Here is an 18784-nt window from a genome sequence, read left to right as displayed (position 1 = left end):
AACATGGTTGCCAGCCCCCCTGTCACGTGAAAGGCAATGACAGCTCTAAACTCTTGCACTACACTGACTTGACTGTGCTCATATACAGAATACAGAAAGTTGACAAGCAGCAAATGTGTAAGAAGGCAAATGGCATGTTGGCCTTTATTGTAGCTGGTTTGGAGTGCAAGAATAGAGAAGTCTTGCTACAGTTTTAAGGGCTTTGGTGAAACTGCATGTGAAGTACACTATGCAGTTTTTGACATCAAATTTGAAAGAGGATATAGTGGCATGGAGACGGCTCAGTGAAGGTTCACTAAATTGGTCCTTGGGTATGATGTGGAGATCCTGACATTGGACTGGGGTGGGCACAGTAAGAAGCCTCACAACACCAGGTTAAATTCCAACAGGTTTATTTGGTATCACAAGTCTGTTACATTCTTTAATCTAAGACCATTCACTCCATGTCAGTATTGTGTTAGTGTTTTAAACTCATGATTATATATGGCTCCATTAACTTAATTTGATCCCCTGTAACAGTTCTCCCCCTTGGCCCTTGGTGAACCCAAGAATAGACCACTAAATAGATGTGTCTGTCCTATTTCTCTGGTCAGCCTGCAAGAGAAGGGATGTAGTGTCAGTAAATTACAGGGCTATAGAGGGAACATTGATTACTCACTTGAGACATGAGGAATGACGGTATATGTGTTAAGATTTCTCACTTTTTCTCTGCTGCTCCCACTGCACCAACAGCGCAGGCACACTCTTCCTCCTTCCTGGCCAAGTCAAGGACTTGCTCCTCAAGTTGCTTGAGGGTTCTCAGTTCGGACATGATTCCAGCTGGCTGCACCCACTCATGCTTGTTGTTATTGAGGTTGTCCTGCAGTGACACAAGAAGAGTTTGGGTTGGAGTGTTGACATTTTAAGATGAAGAGGTGTGGCAGACATGGTGCTTGGTTGGGAGCTGGAGTATGAGGAGCAAAGCAACTACTGGGGGAACGTGGTAATTGTAGGAGAAAGGGGGTATCTGATGCCTGAGTGAGTGAAGGGGTTGGGAGTGCAAGGAGTGTGCGAGGGAGTCCAGTGGGAGACTGGGAGTGGTTCACTTACACTAGCTGAGTGAAAAAGGTCAATCATCTTCTTCCGACACTGCTGCCCCATCCCCTTCTGGACTGCCACTGCATCCCAGGTGAGGCTGGCAATCCTGTTGAAAGGTCATCTCCTGTAGAGCGTATCCTGCCTCTGCTCCACTCCATCCAATATCCTGATGACGGCCTCATCTGAAAAGCATGGTGCTGCCTTCTTGCCTGCTATCCTCGTGCAGTTGTTGTGGAACAAGTGCTGGGAAGCTGTTGATGTGGAGCTCCCCAGTGTTTTCAACAGGTAAATCTTTGCGGGATGGGCAAATCAATGGGAATGTGCTGCTGGAGCGGCATGATTCTCGTGGGCTTAAGTATTATTTTTAATGAGGTGATGGGAATCACTCCGCTTTTTGCAACAGAACCTTATTTTTTGGGCAAAACCTTACCAACGTCCCCAGGACACAGCATGTTTCTGCTAGTCGGAAAATCTAAAACATGGAAAGCAATCTACTCATTTCAGCCAGTTACTACTAATTAATTTCATTTTGGTCAATAGTGAAAGTTTAATTTAGTGTATACCTTATACAAATAAAGATTGAACTATTCAGCCATTTAAAAAGCCAGAGTAGCAGGCAGTAGCAGTTTTTTTATGTTACAAATGTTTATTGTAAATTTTGCCTTCAAATGAACAAAAGTATTGACTATGCTGTTTTAGCACTTTGAAATTTAAAGTAGGGCATATTGTTTTGTATCACACACTGTAATAGTTCTTTAATGTGAGAGCATTCACCTGAAGGACAATATTGGCCTGAAAGTTACTGCTGTGTAAAACTGGCAGCAATATCTGCCTACAACATGCACATTTAAACACTGAAATCTGAAAGGTTGTGTCAATGATCCTCACCTACTCCCAATGACAAAAGTTAAACTTTATTGAGTCTAAGTTTTCTGTAGCATTCTAAGTTATGTCTGTGAGAAACCTCCTTTGCTCTGACAATAATTTTATATGAAGTCTCATAATAATTAAATGTGAAGTCTCATCACCTGTAAGTGACATTTTTTAAAATCACAGATTTTAAAGGACTTTTTTAAAGAATGTATTCTGATATTTCCAGTTCTGTCTTCCACAAGTTTATGCCCCAACCTTTATTTTGCTTTTCTGTGAGATTTCAATGCACCTCATATTCCTTGCTTTTTTGTTCCTGCTTTGCTATCAGTGAAAATTATTCAGTCTGATTGGCTTGATGATTTCGCTATAGCCAAAAGTCACAAATTCCCTGTAGAGGGTACCAAATTCAAAATGACATGTAAATATAGGAAATCTGGACAGTAAAGATTAGGAAATCTGGACAGTAAAGATTAGCAAAAAGTAATAGATAACTTTTCTGAGGTCACCAGTGAGAATCATTCCTTTATTGTTGTCTGCAAGTTCTGTGCTAACATTGCACATCCAGGAGTCATAAAGCAGTATCATCTATCCTGAAAATATACAGAATGGAATCATTAAGTTTCAAACTTCAGGACTGGAAATTAATAAACTCTTGCTGCTCGTTTCTGACAACAGAAGAAATATTGAAGAAAATGGGCTACCCTTTGTCAGTATTATTCAAACTGGATGGCAATGAAAATTGTTTGTGCACTATTAATGTAAGAATATAAATAACAATGTTATGGATTTTTGCATTTTAGGAACGCTTGTAGAAGATCGGCTGCTCCGCTCCCAGCTTCAAATCCTGTTACTTCCCCTGGTGGTTGTGGCTGTCCTCTTATGAATCCTCCTCGCAGAAGCCAAAATGAACAATGTGTGATGAAATCTAGGAGGAAATGAACATTTAGCTAAAACTACCTAGCTCTTCATAGTATGTCTTAGACCATCTCTGTTGTTAAGACCAAGGCCGTGCTTTTTGAGTTCTAGTTTAGTTCATGTAGAATACTTCAGTCCATTTTTAGCTTTTGGCGTAAGCTTCATAACCCGCATTTCACTTCTGTCATCAGCAAAATGCAAAAAATAAAGGAAATGCATTTTATAGACGTTTATAGTAATTATCTACTTAGTCAAGATAGACAGTCAGTAAAATGAGTTTAAAAAATGCAGGTGAAGAATATGATTTGATCCAGTGACATTGGTGATGATGGTGGGAGATGGAATTATTTTTGGGGCGGTGGTAGCAGGGACATGATTTAAATATGTGGCCAATTGCCAGCATCAAGTACTGCTTATGGCACTTGGGACTTGACAAGGTGGAAAATCCAGTGGGTTTGTTCCTTTTTGAATGGACCTGCTGCTTCATAAAGATGGAAGCATCTTTATGAAGCAGCAGTTATCAAAGCATCCTGATTTTCTGTTATAAAAGCAAAATATTGCAAGTGCTGGAAAACTGAAACTAAAGCAAATGCTAGAAAGGTTCAGCAGGTCTGTGGTAAGAGAAACAGACACCAAAATGTTGCTGCCGTTTATGCTGATGGGATCTTACAGTCCCACTGATGGTGCACTCCCACCATGCGTTTCCTGGCAACAAAGGGTGTGTTCAACGGGAAACTATGTTGACAAGAGCAGGATCGTATGATCCCACACCAGCAACTAGTGCGCCACCTCTCGTCACCATGAAACATACTGCGGAGGGAAAGGAAAATCACACCCAAAGTTAACGTTTCAAATCTAACATGACTTCTAGGAATGAAATTCACTTCCATGTTTTGCAGATTGAATAATGTGAATAATGAGAGAGTGAATAATGGTTACTCTTTACTTTTTATAATCTTTATGTCAATCTTATTTTTAAGGGCAACATAAAGATTTCAGAGTAAAGTGGACAATAACAGTAATAACAGTATTTGCAGAAAAGCCTATGTACACATTGTTCAGACTACTAGATACAACTTCCTCCTGGATAATACAATACTGTCATCATAGCATAATAAAAATACCAGTAAGCTTACTAAAATATTAATTTCAGACTTCTGCCTAGCTGTGATCATGATCTTAGTGATGAATTCTCACTTTATTTTGTTTCAAGAAAAGTAAAATTATCTAATTTGGCCTAGTGAAACATAATGGCACAGCCACGTGAGTATGTACCCTGGCACTTAATTTTACTGTACTAACATGATCAGCAATGTGACAAAGTTTTTAAGTAATAGCTTGCTTCACTGATATTGCAGTTTTACTAAGATTTTTCTACAAATGTCTACATAAAATACAAATTATGAATTGTCTTCATTGTGTAATTTATTTTTGTCCCTTGCTCTTTAATAACTTTTTGCAGGCACCTTTTTGGACATGATATTTTACATTAAAGTTATACAAGTTGCATTTATATGGTACCTTCAATGTAGAAATACATTTCAGAGAAGCCTTATAAAAGTGGAATCAAACAATTCAAAGAACTAGTATGAAATGTGATAAAAGTATTTGTTAAAGTGGTGGGTCTTCAGGAAGGCCTTAAAGAAGGAGAAAGCAGTTTAGAAAAGGAGTACTGGAGCTTAGAGCCTAAATGTTGGAAAGGATGGCTGTCAATGGCAAAGTGAAGGAATGAATGAGGTCTGCACTAAATGACACAGGGGAACAGATTTTTGGAAGATTTTAAGGCTGGAGATAGAGAACAGCTGAAGCATGATGATGGTTAAATACCAGTGAGAGAGTTTGAAATTGGAAGTATTGTGGAAGTGAAAGCCAATATAATTCAGTGGGTACATAGGTAAGCCAGGTTCAGTGCAAATTAGAAAACAGGGAGCAGAGTTTTAGATTAGCAGGTTTCGATGGAGAACAGCAGGCTAGCTAAAGGAGTATTGGAATTGTCTATTCAGGAGGTGACAATTCCAATAGATTATGGTTTTAGCAGGAAATGGGCTTAGATTGAGGCAGGGCCAGAATATTCATCATCCATCTCAGCAGTATAGTGAAAGCAGTTTGAAAGGCCACACAGCCCACCGCCATGTAGCTCCAGAAGCGATTTACAACTGTAAAAGCTCAGCAAGAGGATCTAGAAAGGCTGCAACAACATGACAAGTGTCACCTCAGACCTCCCATGATTATAGTGAAAAGCCACAATCATCCATCTCTCAATCTGGTGGCATTCAAAGATTATAACAAGAATAAAGCCCTAATTTTAACTCAGGGTATAAATTAGACAGATAAGTAATGGGATGAATGAGAAGCTCCCTTGATATTAACAGCCTGAAGCTTAGGGGATCTGAGCAGCTGGTTGGTGGTATAGAATCCTAATTGAGCCAGAAAAGTGATGTTCTTTCTGTATGCAATTTCTAGTTGGCATATAAGATTATGGAATTAAGCAACTTTGTTTCCACATTCAGTTGAATTTCTACTGCTAAATCTAAACGTGACATTGTGTACAACAAAAATTGTCTCCAGGTATAAGATAAAAGTGCAGATTGTAAAACTGAAACAATTTGCATGCAGCCAAAGTTATTTGTACTTGGTCTTATTTTCACAATTTCCCAGTTTGAGTTCATGGTGCAAGAAGCACAGAATCACTTGTCCTTCTTGATCTCATGAAGTATTTAACTACATTCAGTAGTACTTGGCTGTCTATTTGCCTCTACTTCCAATGCAGTTTTAGTGTTAATCTGCAGAAATCATTTGAGAGATATTTGGTTCCCTCACCTCCATTCCCATTTAGATTACTATTTATGCCTCAAAATTCAAAATTATGAGCATGACTTTAATTCATAATGACCAACACTGCTGAAGCTAACTCTTGCGGGGAGAAGGGTGTATATTGCACTGACAGCAGCTTCTAGTGCAGCTCACCAGCCTAAATTTATTTTTGTCACAAGTAGGCTTGCATTAACACTGCAATGAAGTTACTGTGAAAATCCCCTAGTTGCCACACTCTGTCGCCTGTTTGGGTACACGGAGGGAGAACATAGCATCACCAATGCACCTTCCCAGCATGTCTTTGGGAGGAAACAGGAGTATCTGGAGGAAACCCACGCAAACATAGGGAGAACATGCAGTGACCCAAGTTGGGAATCGAACCCTGGTCCCTGGTGTTGTGAGAATGCTAACCACTGTCCTATTGCATGCGTCAAAAGAAGCTCAGTTGATGTTCCTCTTGAGCTGATGTGAAACCCATTTCCCAAATTTTGATATAGGGAGAGTGGCAAGTGAATTGGCCTCTGCAGAGAGTTGGCACAGGTGTGCTGGACCAAACCGCCTCCTAGAGCAGCAACCACTCTTGGATTCTTTGAAATTTAGACTACGCTAGACTATTTTACAGATTTGCACGTCACTCAACCAGATCCAGGTTTTCAGCAACAAGAGGGGTCCAAGGCCAGTCTTCCAACTTGCAGGTAAAGTCATTTTTAAGAACTGTTGCCTTTGCAACATCTGGAAGGACTTGGAATACTGACGGAGGTGTGATAAGATCCTGGATATTTCAGCAAGTGTTCCGGCATTCTTGTAGGTCATGTTTTCTTCTGCCCTCCCTATCTACACAAAGGCTACAACATGTGTGAAGGCTTCAGCCCCAGTGGTTCTGGGTCTGCAGCGTAACATGGAATTTGAGCAGAAGCTGCCTGGTTGTTGCCCAATTTGGTGGAGGCATCACACTAGTTGATAGAAATGCCAGAAGATGATCCATTGAATGTGGACACTGGTGAGGTAGATGGTTATGACACCTTGGTTCTGAGATGGCATGAGAGCTGAAATTTGGGAAATGGAACAGGGGTGATTGAGGAGCCTATTAATTACGGTAGAAGATATTGGTTGAGGAAAATGAATGACAAGTTTGAAGTTTCAATTTATAATGGCAGCAGCATCAGAACAGATACAGCTGAGGTTGAAAAACTGGGAGATGGAATTGAGTTTTCATGGGTAGCAGGATCGGAAAATGTACAGTTAAGGGTGAGTCAGTGAGCTGTCAGTGAATATTGGTTAATTAACTATCCCCAGCTGTTGAGACAGGAAAGTTAAATAATCTGTGAAAGTGAGAAGGGTCGACATTGAAAACAAAGTTGATGACACTTTCCAGTTTGGGGCAAGAACAGAAAAGGCGCTGAAACAATTATCAATGTATTGGTGGCGGGGGTGGCAGTGCGCGGCATCCAGCAGAGGGCGCAATGCGGAAACAACGAGGTACTCTGACCGGCAGGGGGCGCGCAGTGTGGCGACGACGAGGTGTTCCGGCTCAGAGTGGACGTGTTGCGGAGAGAGGGAGGTACTCCGGCCGACAGGGAGCGCACCCTATGGGCTGTATGGGCCCTCTGTTTGCCGGGTGGCCATCTTCCCGCTGTGCCGGCTGCCTGACCTTCCTCTGGAGCCGGCGAGTGTGACGGGAGGGCGCTGCCATGTCCCTGCTCAGAGCCCCCCTGATAGTGGGCCAGAAACTGGTGCGGACCACGGGGGGTTCCCGCAACCTGAGACAGGTGAGATGAGCGAGGGCCGGAGCCGGCAGCTGTACGCGGGGATAGGGGCTGAGTGCTGCCCGGGGCTGGTGCCGCACTGGTCACTATATGGGGAATAGACTGGTTCTCAGGAGGAATTACTCACCCCCTTCTCCAGCTCAGTGGGTGCTGTCACTGCTCCCTTCCCGTGGCTGTCCTGAATTTCCCAACTGACTGTGATCTGCAAGAACGGCACTTCTCGGCAGAAACATTATTTATTTATTAGCGTCACAAATAGGTTTACATTAACACTGCAATGAAGTTGCCGTGAAAATCCCCCAGTCGCCTATTCGTAGAAGATAGTAGCAGGAGGAGGCCATCTGGTGTTGAAGCTGCACCGCCATTCATTACAATCATAGCTGATCGTCCAACTCGATAGCTTAATCTGCTTTTTCCCCATAATGTTTGACCCCAGTTGCACCAAGTGCTGTATTTAGCTGCATCTTGAATATTTTCAATGTCTTGGCATCAGCTATTTCCTGACATAATGAATTCTACAGGCTCACCACTGATTGGGTGAAGAAATGTCTCCTCACCTCCATCCTAAATGGTCTCCCCTGAATCCTCAGACTGTAACCCATGGTTCTGGACTCCTCCACCATTGGGAACATCCCCCCTTAGTCTATCCTGTCTAGACATGTTAGAATTTTATAAGTCTCTGTGTCTCTATTCATCTGAACTCCAGCGAAAACAAACCTAACCTAGTCAATCTCTCCATATAAATCAGTGCCTCCATCCCTGGAATCAGCCTAGTAAATGTTCTATAATTCCCTGTTTTCTCTCTGCCTTACTTTTGGAACATTGGAGTGACATTAGCTACCCTCCAATCTGCATGGACTGTTCCAAAGTCTCTAGAATCCTGGAAGATGATCACTGATACAGCGATTATTTCTAGAGCCACATCCTTAAGTACTCTGGGATGTAGATTATCAGGCCCTGGAGACTTATCCGCCTTCAATCCCATCAATTTTCCCAGTACCATTTCTCTATGAATATTGATCTCCCTCAGTTCTTCCCTCTCACTAAATCTTGCTGCAACTGTACAGGGCACTGGTGACGCCGCAGCTGGAATACTATGTGCAGTTTTGGTCGCCGCACTTGCGCAAGGATATTTTGGCCTTGGAGGGAGTGTAGAGGAGGTTCACTAGGCTGATACCGGACATGAGGGGGTTGAACTATGAAGAGAGGCTGAATAGACTGGGCTTGTACTCATTGGAGTTTAGAAGGATGAGGGGGGATCTTATTGAGACATATAAGATGATGAAGGGGATGGATAGGGTAGAGGTGAAGAGGTTCTTCCCGCTCAGAAAGGACAGCAGGACTAGAGGGCACAGCGTCAAGATAAGGGGGGGACAGTTTAGAACAGAGTTGAGGAGGAACTTCTTCACTCAAAGGGTTGTGAATCTCTGGAATTCTCTGCCTGTTGAAGTGGTGGAGGCTCCCTCGCTAAATATATTTAAGACATGGGTAGATAGGTTTTTGGTAGGCAAGGGGATTAAGGGTTATGGGGAGAAAGCGTGGAAGTGGAACTGAGCCACTTCAGATCAGTCATGATCTTATTGAATAGTGGGGCAGGCTAGATGGCCTACTACTCCTATTTCTTATGTTCTTGCGTTCTCCAACACTTCTCCCTTGAGAGCAAGAACATCCTTCCTTAGAAAAGGAGAACAAAACTGCACACATCTCAAGGTGTAGCCTCACCAAGGCCCTGTATAACTACAACAACAACACATCCCTGCTCCTATACGCAAAACCTCTTACAACGAAGGCCAATATGCTATTTGCTGCCTTTTACTGCCTGCTGCACCTGCATGCATACCTTCAGTACCTGGTGCACAAAGACACCCAACTCCCGCTGCACACTCCCCTCTCTCAATTTACAGCCATTCAGGTAGTAATCTGCCTTTTTGTTTTTGCTTCCAAAGTGAATAACCTCACACTTATCCAAATTATACTGCATCTGCCATTGATTAGCCTACTCATCCAACCTGTCCAAATCATTCTGAATTGGGCGATCACTGTTCACCCTCCCACCCAACTTGGAATCATCTACAAACTTAGAAATGTTACATTTTGTTCCCTTATCCAGATCATTAATATATTTTGTGAATAGCTGGGGTCCCAGCACCAATTCCTGTGGCACTCCGCTAGTTACTGCCTGCCAATTTGAAAAGCACCCAGTAATTCCTACTCTGTTTCCTCTCTGCCAACCAGTTTTCTATCCATCTCAATACACTTCCCCCAATCCCATGCACTTTAATCTTGCACGATAATCTTTTGTGCGGGACTCTGTCAAACACTTTATGAAAGTCCAAATATACCATATCGAACGGTTCCCCTTGTCAGCTTTACGAGTTACGTCTTCAAGGAACTCCAACAAATTTGTCAAGCAGATATCGCCTTCATAAATCCATGCTGACTCTGTCTGACCCTGCAACTGCTTTCTAAATGCTCTGCTATAAATTACTTCGAATAATGGATTTGAGAATTTGTTAAGCATACTGGTCTACAATTCCCTGTTTTCTCTCTATCTTCCTTTTTGGATATTGGAGTGACATTTTGCTACCACCACACACGCGCACACACACACACACACCGTGTGCACCCCCACCACCGCAATCTGCAGGGACTGTTCCAGAGTCTATAGAATCCTGGAAGATGACCACCAATGCGTCCACTGATTCTAGAGCCACTTTCTAAAGTAACCTGGGATGTAAATGATCAGACCCTGGAGATTTATCCATCTTCAATCCCATCAATTTTCCCAGTACCATTTCTCTACTAATATTGATCTCCCTCTGATCTTCCTTCTCACTAAATCTTGCATTCTCCAACATTTCTGGCATTTGATTTGTGTTCTGTTTTGTGAAGACAGAACCAAGGCCATTCTTTGTGTCCCATAATACATTCGCCCATTTCTGTCGGTTCAGTTTGGACAGACCGAGGGAGAATTTAGCATGGCCAGTGCACCTAACCTGCACATATTTGGACTGTGGGAGGAAACTGGAGTACTGAGATGAAACCCACGCAGACATGGGGAGAACGTGCGGACTCCACAGATAGTGACCCAAGCCAGGAATCGAACCCAGGTCCCTGGAACTGTGAGGCAGCAGTGCTAACCACTGTGCTGCCCACCAGAATGGGAAAATATTTTTCCCCCTCTCTGATCCCTTGTACTCAAAATTAGAAGAAAGAATTTCCATTTAAATAACTTTTGACATTGGCATGTCCCAAAGCAAATTGAGTATTTGACGTCAAGTCTCTTTCAATGCAACACCCCAGCACTGATCAGCTGATTCACTGGGGATTGAAATGTGGTTGATTGAGGAGGCACCAGCTCTCCTAATGAACAACTCATCTAGTTCCATTCTTTTATGTGACCTTGCACCATCCTTTTCAGATGAGTTTAAATCCCTTTTGACTGTTTCAGATGAACCAGTCTCCACCACACACTCGAGCAGAACATTTCAGATCCTAACCACTCAACGCATGAAAAAGGTTTTCCTCATATCACTATTGTTTCTTTTACTGATTCCTTTAAATCTATGTCTTCTCATTCGCAATTGTTTTGCAAGTAGAAACATTTTCTCCTTATCTACTCTGCCAGACTCCTCAGCCAGAATTCTCTACTCTTGTGCACCCTGCTGCTGCTACCAGCGAGAATGGAAAGTTTGTCACAGCAGTGGGACTGGATAATCCCAGCCATAGGCAAGGTTGGAGAATTCTGCTCATTTTTGAATGTAAATTTCTCAGCCTTTTCTCTTAAGGAAAACAGCCCAAAACACTCACCATCCTGACTTGGAACTATATCATTGTTCTGTCACTGTTGCTTGGTCAAAATCCTGGACAGTAGATGTAACTGTAACTACATAGACTGCAGCAGTTCCAGAAGGTAGCTCACCACCACCTTCTCAAAGGCAATTAAGGATGGGCAATGAAGGCTGGCTCAGCCAGCAAAGCTCTCCAATCTCTCTTTACAATTAAGTTCCTCATTTCAGGAACCATTCTTCCATAGAATCCCTACAGTGCAGAAGAAGGCTGTTTGGCCCATTGAGTCTGCACCGACAAGTAATCCTAACCAGGCCTGATCCCCGTAACCCTGCATATTTACCCCACTAATCCCCCTAACCTACGCATCCCAGGACACTAAGGGGCAATTTAGCAGGGCCAATCAACCTAACCCGCACATCTTTGGACTGTGGGAGGAAACCGCAGCACCCAGAGGAAACCCACACAGACATGGGGAGAATGTGCAAACTCTACACATGATGTGGATATGCCGGAGTTGGACTGGGGTAAACACAGTAAAAAGTCTGACAACACCAGGTTTAAGTCCAACCGATTTATTTGATAGTACACTCACTAGCTTTCGGGGTTAGCCCCTTCGTCAGGTGAATGGAGAGTTCTGGCCTCAGACAGAGCATATAAAGCACAGACAGTTTACAGATTACTGATTAGAATGCGAATCTTTACACCTAACCTGCTGTTCGAGTCTTAAAGTGACTGACAATGTGAGTGGAAGGAGCACTGATCACAGGTTAAAGAGATGTGTATTGTCTCCAGACAGTACAGTAAGTGAGGTTTTGCAAACCCAGGCAAGTCACGGGGGTTACAAATAGTGCGACATGAACCCAAGATCCCTGTTGAGACCGTCCTCGTGTGTGCGGAACTTGGCTATCAGTCTCTGCTCAGCGACTCTGTGCTGTCGTGTGTCGTGAAGGCCGCCTTGGAGAACGCTTACCCGAAGGTCAGAGGCTGAATGCCCGTGACCACTGAAGTGTTCGCCAACAGGAAGGGAACAGTCTTGCCTGGTGATTGTCGAGCGATTGTTCATTCATCCGTTGTCGTAGCGTCTGCATGGTCTGTCCAATGCACCATGCTTCAGGACATCCTTTCTTGCAACGTATCAGGTAGACAACGTTGGCCGAGTTGCAGGAGTGTTTACCGTGTACCTGGTGGATGGTATTCTCACGTGTGATGATGTCATCCATGTCGATGATCCAGCATGTCTTGCAGAGGTTGCTGTGGCAGGGTTGTGTGGTACATAAGAACATAAGAAATAGGAGCAGGAGTAGGCCAACTAGCCCTTCGAGCCTGCCCCGCCATTCAATAAGATCATGGCTGATCTGTCGTGGCTCAGTTCCACATTCCCGCCCTCTCTTATCAAAAACCCATCAACCCGCGTCTTAAAAATATTTAGCAAGGTAGCCTCCACCACTTCAAAGGGCAGAGAATTCCAGAGATTCACCACCCTTTGAGTGAAGAAGTTCCTCCTCAACTCTGTTCTAAACCGCCCCCCCTCCCCCCTTATCTTGAGGCTGTGCCCCCTAGTCCTGCTATCCTTTCTGAGGGGGAAGAGTCTCTCCACCTCTATCCTATCCATCCCATTCACCATCTTATACGTCTCAATGAGATCTCCCCTCATTCTTCTAAACGCTAACGAGTACAAGCCTAATTTATTCAGCCTCTCCTCATAGCTCAACCCCCTCAACTCCGGCATCAGCCTAGTAAACCTCCTCTGCATTCCCTCCAAGGCCAAAATATCCTTGCGTAAGTACGGCGCTGGTATTGTGGTCACTGTTCTCCTGAAGGCTGGGTAGTTTGCTGCGAACAGTGGTCTGTTTGAGGTTGCGTGGTTATCTGAAAGCAAGAAGTGGGGGTGTGGGGATGGCCCTGGCGAGATGTTCGTCTTCATCAACGATATGTTGAAGAGTCTGGAAAAGATGTCGTAGCTTCTCCGCTCCGGGGAAGTACTGGACGACGAAGGGTACTCTGTCCACCATGTCCCATGTTTGTCTTCTGAGGAGATCGGTGCGGTTTTTTGCTGTGGTGCATCGGAACTGTCGATCTATGAGTCGAGCGCCATATCCTGTTCTTATGAGGGCATCTTTCAGCATCTGGAGGTGTCTGTCACGATCCTCCTCATCTGAGCAAATCCTGTGTATACGGAGGGCTTGCCCATAGGGGATAGCTTCTTTAACGTGTTTAGGGTGGAAGCTGGAGAAGTGGAGCATTGTGAGATTGTCTGTGGGCTTGCGGTACAGTGAGGTGCTGAGGTGACCGTCCTTGATGGAGATGCGTGTGTCCAAGAATGCAACCGATTCTGGAGAATAGTCAATGGTGAGTCTGATGGTGGGGTGGAACTTGTTGATATCATCATATAGTTGTTTCAGTGATTGTTCACCATGAGGCCAAAGGAAGAAAATGTCATCGATGTATCTCGTGTATAGCATCGGTTGAAGATTCTGTGCGGTGAAAGAGTCTTGTTCAAACCTGTGCATGAAGATGTTGGCATATTGAGGTGCGAATTTAGTCCCCATGGCTGTTCCGTGTGTCTGGATGAAAAACTGGTTGTGGAAGGTGAAGACATTGTGGTCCAGGATAAAGCGGATGAGTTGTAAAATTGCATCTGGAAACTGGCAGTTGTCGGCATTGAGTACTGAGGCAGTCGCAGCAATGCCATTGTTGTGGGGGATGTTGGTGTAGAGCGCCGAGATATCCATTGTGACGAGGAGTGTCCCTGGTTCAACTGCTCCATGTGTCCTGAGTTTCTGTAGGAAGTCCGTAACGTCGCGACAAAAGCTGGGGGTTCTTTGTACAATGGGTTTCAGGATGCCCTCGACGTAGCCGGAGAGGTTCTCACACAGAGTCCCATTGCCTGATACGATGGGACGGCCTGGTGTGTTTACCTTGTGTATCTTTGGGAGGCAGTAGAGATCTCCAACACGGGGAGTACGTGGAATGAGAGCACTGAGGGTGCTCTGAAGGTCCGGATCAAAGGTCTTGATCAGATTGTTGATTGACAAGTGTGTTCTTTGGTCGGATCTGTGGGTAACTGTCTGTAGTGTTTCTCATTGTTTAGTTGTCGGTATACTTCTTTACAGTAATCCGTTCTGTTCAGTATGATGATGACCCCTCCTTTGCCTGCTGGTTTGATGACAATGTTGCAGTTGGTCTTGAGAGCGTGGATGGCGTTGCGTTGTGCTTGGGTGATGTTCGGGGCTGTCTTGTGACTGCCTCAGTACTCAATGCCGACAACTGCCAGTTTCCAGATGCAATTTTACAACTCATCTGCTTTATCCTGGACCACAATGTCTTCACTTTCCACAACCAGTTTTTCATCCAGACACACGGAACAGCCATGGGGACCAAATTCGGTTGGACTTAAACCTGGTGTTGTCAGACTTTTTACTGTGCAAACTCTACACGGACAGTGACCCAAGCCGGGAATCAAACCCAGGTCCCTGGAGCTGTGAAACACCAGTGCTAGCCACTGTGTCACCGTGCTGCCCAAGATTGTTGTGAATCTTTGCCACATACCCTCTCATATCTTTCTTAAAGTGCAAAGCCCAGAACTGAATGTGATATTTCAGCTGAGGCCAAACTAATATCATATACAAATCCAACATAACCTCCTTGCTGTTGTACTCTTTGCCCCCAATTAATAAAACCCAAGCTATTGTATATTTTATTAACAGCTATCACAACCTGTCCATTTACTTCCAACGATTAATGCACATATGTACCCTATTTCAAGTTGTACCTCCTATTTCATACTGTCTCGCCATGTTCTTTCATGAAAATGAATCATTTTACATCTCTCTGTCCATTCACCTGCTTGTCTATCTCCCTTTGAAATTCTTCACTATCTTCCTCACACTGTTTTCGAGTTTTGTATCATTCACAAACTTTGAAGTTATGCTCTGCACACTAAGATCTAGGTTATTAATTTTTGTCAGGGAGGATAGTTATAGTTTGTTATAGGGCTACCTTGTGTCAGAGAGGTTGGGAAGTAGGGGTAAGTTTTTAAAAAATTACTTCATAGGATGTTGATGTCGCTGGCAAGCCAGAATGTGTTGCCCATGCCTAATTGTGTTTGAGCTGAGTGGCTTGTTAGGCTGTATCTTAGGGCAGTAAAGAGTCGCCATGCTACTGTGGGTCTCTAATCACATGTAGGCCAGCCAAGCAAATAAGAATGGCAGATTTCCCTCTCTAAAGGAGATTGATGAGCAACATAGGTTTCTACAACAACCTATAATTGTTCCATTGTCACTTAATATTTTCATATTTCAGATTTATTAACAGAATTCAGATTCCACTAGCTGTTTTGGTGGTATTTCAACCTGTGTCCCTAAAGCATTAGTCTGAGCTACTGGATTATCAGTCCAGTGACATTACCACTACACGCCAAAGTCTCAGTCACTACACCCACTGCCTTTGGTCTTTGTCATTCTCTTGTGAAATGACTTGAGATGTTTTGCTACATCAGTGGTATTGTAGAAATGCAAGTTGTTGTTGTAATACTAACTTGGATGCTTGTGTCGAATCAACTTGTATTCATTCGTAGCAAGACCACCTGAAAAAAGGTTCACGCTGGTGATGTACATTATCTATGCTGTAAACAGAGCTGGTGCGCATCCCATTAAAAACAAATATATGCTTCAGCTCCTTTAAGACACTTCGTCATACTCCGCCTCATGATCACTGGAACTGATGGGATATTGAACTTCTCAGTCATTTGAACCTCACTTGCAGTTGGAGGCGGTCTAATCAGTTTTGAGAATGGATGTCTGTCTCTCCCAGCATTTATTGCTTTTCTATTGCAAGGAAATGGCTCCAGAAACAGACAGCGATCCTCTACTCATTCATGCTGCCAAGTGATATACATTGAACTGCAGCAACCTTCCTGACATCGTTACCTTTCAGGGTAATACATGCTCCTCTGGACAGAGGCTCATTCATGCAGTTTCCTTTGACAAGCTCCATCTCTGTTACTGCATTAAGAATGCAGCACACATAATGTAACATGTTACTGTCTTGTGTTGGGGAAAAAAAGTGTTCAACAGGAAAGGAGGAATGTTTAGGTAAATAATATTATTAGCTTTTAGAAGATTTAAGAAACTAATTGAAAATGGGGACCTCTTTTGATCGGCTTGATGTGTTGTCATATATTATAATCCCGATAACTTTTTTAAAAATTGGAACTTCCAGGGATTTGACTAAAAGGATCACATGACAAGATTTCAAGTTTTAAGACTTCTACTGTAATGAACAAACTAAAAGCAACATTGATAAAATGCTATTTTAATGGGCAGTTTATGGTCTAAGCTACAGAAAATATTCCATCTGACTGAAAATTCCCCCTTCACAGATGTACCTTACAATGCCCCTTAAGTGTACGCTTCTTCCTTCAGGAACCCATCTAACACTATTCTCAGCTGCTGATAGTTTGCTTCATTTTGCCAGCCAAAGTCATGGATAGGATTACTCTGGAGGCCTCTGAGCAAAACTCGGTGAATCTTACAACTTCATTTAAACCCTCACAAACCTGCTCTCTTATTCCATGCCTGATCACCCATCCACATTCTGTCTGGTAAACAAATGAGACTATTTGCCTGTATCTCTCTTTCCCGCTCTCCCACTTAAACTCTTGCAGACTGACTTTCCAGTGATGTTTTAGGAAAACCTGCACTCCGATCCTGCAGTCGTTTCCCAAGGCCTCTTTCCTTAAGGCCTGTCTCCAAAGCAGTGTGAATCACATGGGCCTTCTATCCAGATAGAAATACTATTCAGTTATTCTTTAGACTCGCTAATATTTTTCTTGGATTTAAATAGTTTAAAATATAACCATTCATGCAACAGTTATTATTGTTTTTGGTCTGGTATGTGGTAGTCATGGTCCTAGACTTATTGTAATGCTGGTAATGGTGCTGTGAGCAAACACCTATCTTTTATTATTACATTAACTATATACATAGTCTGTACATGGAATGATGTCCCGCCATACTTTGTGAACTTATGCCACTGATGAAGATTACTGTCAGGGAACAGAGGTAATTTAAGTCATCTATATTTGTATCTGTGGATATTAGAAAACAGGTATAGCTTTAAGTAAGTTTAGTTTTGTTGTTCTATGTTAGGAAGTTATATCTTTAGTTAGTTTCACGTTAAACAAAGGTGCATGCATGTCTGTGTTTTAGGTCACTTTAATTGCAATGCTGCAACAGTTTAAAGGGTTTACAACATGTAAGTAAAGAATTTCAAGGAAAAACTAGGTGCTGCTTAGCAATCACAGGCCACTCTAGGTTAGAAAGAACTTCTGAGTTTAGTTTTAAACTGGACCGTGAAAAAGCTGGACAGGACAAGGGAACTGCAGGGAACAGACTTCCCGAAAGAGTGAAAGTCCAGAAACCAGAGAGTTGGGGCAAGAAGTATGTCTCAGGACAACCAGCTAAGTTAAAGGAACAAAGAACAAGAAATTGCAACATGGTTCTGTTGGGTGAAGGTTAAAAATTTTTAAATTTTATTTATTAGTCACAAATAGGCTTACATTCTCACTACAATTAAATTACTGTGAAGATGCCCTAATCACCACTCTCAGGCGCCTGTTTGGGTACACTGAAGGAGAATTTAGCATGGCTAATCTACCTAACCTGCACATCTTTCAGATTATGAGAGGAAACTGGAGCACCCGGAGGAAGCCCACACAGACACAGGGAGAATGTGTAAACTCCACACAGACAGTGAACCCAGGTCCCTAGTGCTGTGAGGCAGCAGTGTTAAAGCAAAGCACAGTAAAGAGACAGCTGCAAGAACCAGATTTAAAGTGTGAAGTATGGCATTCAAGGAAGTCAAAAGTTTGGTGACATCTTAGTACAACCTGTGAAGCAGTAGTGCTCTGGCATGCTGGTCACTTGGGAGATCATGTGGTGGCTTGATCATGTGGCAATCCAAAGCAAAGGAATGCTGAAGGCAGAGATTGAAATCCTGGAAGTAGATCCTTGGTGAAGGTATCCAAAAAAAAGCATTATTTGGAAGATTCCAAGATGTGTTTTTTCAAGAGTGGAGTTTGGAAACGCATGCATGGAAGTCAGAGTTCCACTGGGAGTGTGGTGTGTCTGACCACGTTTTGCCCTTTGATTTACATGGACTGTGATCTTACTGACTACATTAACCTACAAGGCATATTTTGTAACTTGTGTTATCTTTACAAATCTTTGTACATCTGTAACAATGTATGTGGGATGAAGGAGCTGTGTATCTTTTCATGTTTAATAAATGTTTTATTCTTTGGTTAAAAGTTATCAGCAGTACTGCAACTCTGTTCATCCACATCTCTTAAAGTTATGCTCTGTTCAAGGGCAGCACGGTGACATTGTGGTTAGCAAAGAACAAAGAAAATTACAGCATAGGAACAGGCCCTTCGGCCCTCCAAGCCTGCACTGACCATACTGCCCGACTTAACTAAAACACCCTACCCTTCCAGGGGCCATATCCCTCTATTCCCATCCTATTCATGTATTTGTCAAGACGCCCTT

General features: G+C 43.2%; 2 protein-coding genes across 3 annotated transcripts in view; both read left to right on the top strand.

The window, feature by feature from the left end:
* mlf1 (myeloid leukemia factor 1) overlaps positions 1 to 4306 on the top strand; it is a 42388-nt gene extending 38082 nt beyond the window's left edge. For both annotated transcript variants that reach the window (XM_080185510.1, XM_080185511.1), the window contains exon 7: positions 2751 to 4306. In XM_080185510.1, the coding sequence (XP_080041636.1) occupies positions 2751 to 2889 (139 nt within the window). In that variant the 3' untranslated portion in view covers positions 2890 to 4306. The remainder of the gene's footprint in view (positions 1 to 2750) is intronic.
* Positions 4307 to 7322: 3016 nt separating this feature from the next.
* Positions 7323 to 18784, top strand: part of gfm1 (G elongation factor, mitochondrial 1) — a 76702-nt gene continuing 65240 nt past the window's right edge. Inside the window, exon 1 of the mRNA XM_080185509.1 lies at positions 7323 to 7448. Coding sequence (XP_080041635.1) covers positions 7371 to 7448 — 78 coding nt within the window. The 5' untranslated portion in view covers positions 7323 to 7370. The remainder of the gene's footprint in view (positions 7449 to 18784) is intronic.

This window comes from Carcharhinus amblyrhynchos, chromosome 3 (assembly GCF_965287045.1).
Source record: "Carcharhinus amblyrhynchos chromosome 3, sCarAmb.v2.hapA, whole genome shotgun sequence".
Taxonomy (NCBI): Eukaryota; Metazoa; Chordata; class Chondrichthyes; order Carcharhiniformes; family Carcharhinidae; genus Carcharhinus; species Carcharhinus amblyrhynchos.
This window is presented reverse-complemented; position numbering and strand designations above follow the sequence as displayed.